General features: G+C 38.2%; 1 protein-coding gene across 2 annotated transcripts; it reads left to right on the forward strand.

The window, feature by feature from the left end:
* The first annotated feature begins 234 nt into the window (after nucleotides 1-234).
* LOC131683599 (cyclin-C) lies at nucleotides 235-1,640 on the forward strand. Of its 2 annotated transcripts, XR_009304538.1 has the most exons (3): nucleotides 235-967; nucleotides 1,193-1,456; nucleotides 1,510-1,640. XR_009304538.1 is itself a non-coding variant. In XM_058965708.1 (2 exons), the coding sequence occupies exons 1-2, from the start codon at nucleotides 380-382 to the stop codon at nucleotides 1,400-1,402; spliced, it is 798 nt and encodes a 265-aa protein (XP_058821691.1). In that variant the 5' UTR covers nucleotides 235-379; the 3' UTR covers nucleotides 1,403-1,640. The 2 variants fall into 2 exon arrangements, 1 of the variants encoding a protein (XP_058821691.1); XM_058965708.1 differs by having other exon boundaries at nucleotides 1,193-1,640.
* Nucleotides 1,641-1,939: the final 299 nt, after the last annotated feature.

The following is a 1,939-nucleotide window of genomic DNA, read 5'->3' on the forward strand; positions in this document are numbered from 1 at the left end:
ACAAATATGATTATATTTCCACTGTAAATTTTCCAGAATAACATTGTTTTTCGTTGTAATGTAACAATAAAAAATGCTGTAATACTGTTGTGCATTTCTATTCGGGTATACACTTGGTGTGTATATTTGGCGAAATTTAGGTGCATATAAATATGGCGAAATTTTTTAATCGCTTCGCTTGTAATATTTCCCAGCCCTGTTAATAAACGTCATAAAATTTCGTCGACGGTGCGGTGAGTCGAGTTTGAAAACTTTAATGTAAACCCCGCTTCGTTAGTTTGTGAAATTGTCGCTGTTATGTTCTTCCGTAAATCTGAAAACAAAAGACGAGTATAGATTAAATTACTGCGGAATATCGGTTATAAATTTCTAGTTCGCGATGGCTGGCAACTTTTGGCAAAGCTCCCACCATCAGCAATGGATTTTGGACAAACAGGATTTGATTCGAGAGCGACAGCACGACCTTAAGTCTCTTACCGAAGAAGAGTATCAGAAAGTGTTCATGTTTTTTGCAAATGTGATTCAAATTCTTGGAGAACAGCTTAAATTACGCCAGCAAGTTATTGCCACTGCCACCGTATACTTCAAGCGGTTTTATGCTAGGAATTCTCTCAAATGCATTGATCCACTACTATTAGCACCGACCTGCATCTTACTTGCTTCAAAAGTAGAAGAGTTTGGAGTCATTTCAAACTCCCGGCTAATCACAACTTGCCAGACTGTGATCAAGAACAAGTTCAGCTATGCTTACCAGCAAGAGTTCCCCTACCGAACGAATCACATTCTTGAGTGTGAATTCTATCTGCTGGAAAATCTAGACTGCTGTTTAATCGTATATCAGCCTTATCGTCCTTTGCTGCAGCTGATCCAAGACATTGGCCAGGAAGAACAGCTTCTTACGCTCACATGGCGTCTGATAAATGATTCCTTAAGAACAGATGTTAGTTTATTGTACCCTCCGTACCAGGTATTACTCATTGGATTTTCGATTGATGTGCACCGGTGTAGTGAAGTGCACTGGTTTTGCACTTTCTAGCAGAAGTGTCAATGGAACATACCCAGTTTTCTGCACTTCTGCTAGAAAGTGCAAAAATGGTGCAGTTCCAGTGCACTCCACAACACCGATGTCAATTCATCGAAAATCCCATTAAACTTTAATGTATATGCGATAAAATGATTTTTTTTTTGATAGATTGCTCTTGGATGCCTGCAGATAGCTTGTGTTATACTACAGAAGGAGCTCAAGGCTTGGTTTGCCGAGTTGAATGTTGATATGGAGAAAGTACAAGAAATTGCCCGGGCTATTCTAAATTTGTTTGAGCTCTGGAAAAACTATGACGAAAAAGAGATTCAAGGGTTGCTGGAGAAAATGCCCAAACCAAAACCTGCTCCGCAACGGTGATTTGATCGAACCAACTACGAGAAAATATTACCTCTGCTCTCGACGAGTACAATGGTAAATTGGAATGTGGTGTATATTCGTAATAAGCTTATATTTTTATTTATTAGGTGTATTAGTTCCCACGAGGCATGATTATTTATGAACTTATCGCGACTCGAGAGCATTAGTATATACGAACGTTAGATTGTGTAAAAACTATCCGGAGAGAGAAATAATAGATAGAACGATTACTCAAATATTCTAAGGAGTTTGTATTTTCTTCGAAAGAGGCAAACGTGTGTTTGTTCAATAGCATCATTTTTAAATTTTCATTTTTGCTTGTCGCTGCACCAGTGTAGTGTAAAAAAAGGGCTCGAGACCGTAAGGCTAAATCTAAAAGACTGAAAACCCAAAAGGCGGACTTTTAAAAGGCAAAATTTTTGACGAAATTTGTCAAACTTTTCACAAGGTAGAATTTCATAAGGCAACATTTTAAAAGGCTGACAGGGTAAGATATTCACTTTCAATTTCCGGCATCAGGAGTCAATGGTAAGCATT

Source organism: Topomyia yanbarensis, chromosome 2, assembly GCF_030247195.1.
Source record: "Topomyia yanbarensis strain Yona2022 chromosome 2, ASM3024719v1, whole genome shotgun sequence".
Classification (NCBI taxonomy): domain Eukaryota; kingdom Metazoa; phylum Arthropoda; class Insecta; order Diptera; family Culicidae; genus Topomyia; species Topomyia yanbarensis.

Bases quoted from the DNA above. Each gene is read 5' to 3' on its own strand.
- LOC131683599 (XM_058965708.1), top strand. From the start codon at position 380: ATGGCTGGCAACTTTTGGCAAAGCTCCCACCATCAGCAATGGATTTTG. The intron at 968-1,192 runs GTATTACTCATT...TTTTTTTGATAG, and splicing joins TATTGTACCCTCCGTACCAG to ATTGCTCTTGGATGCCTGCA.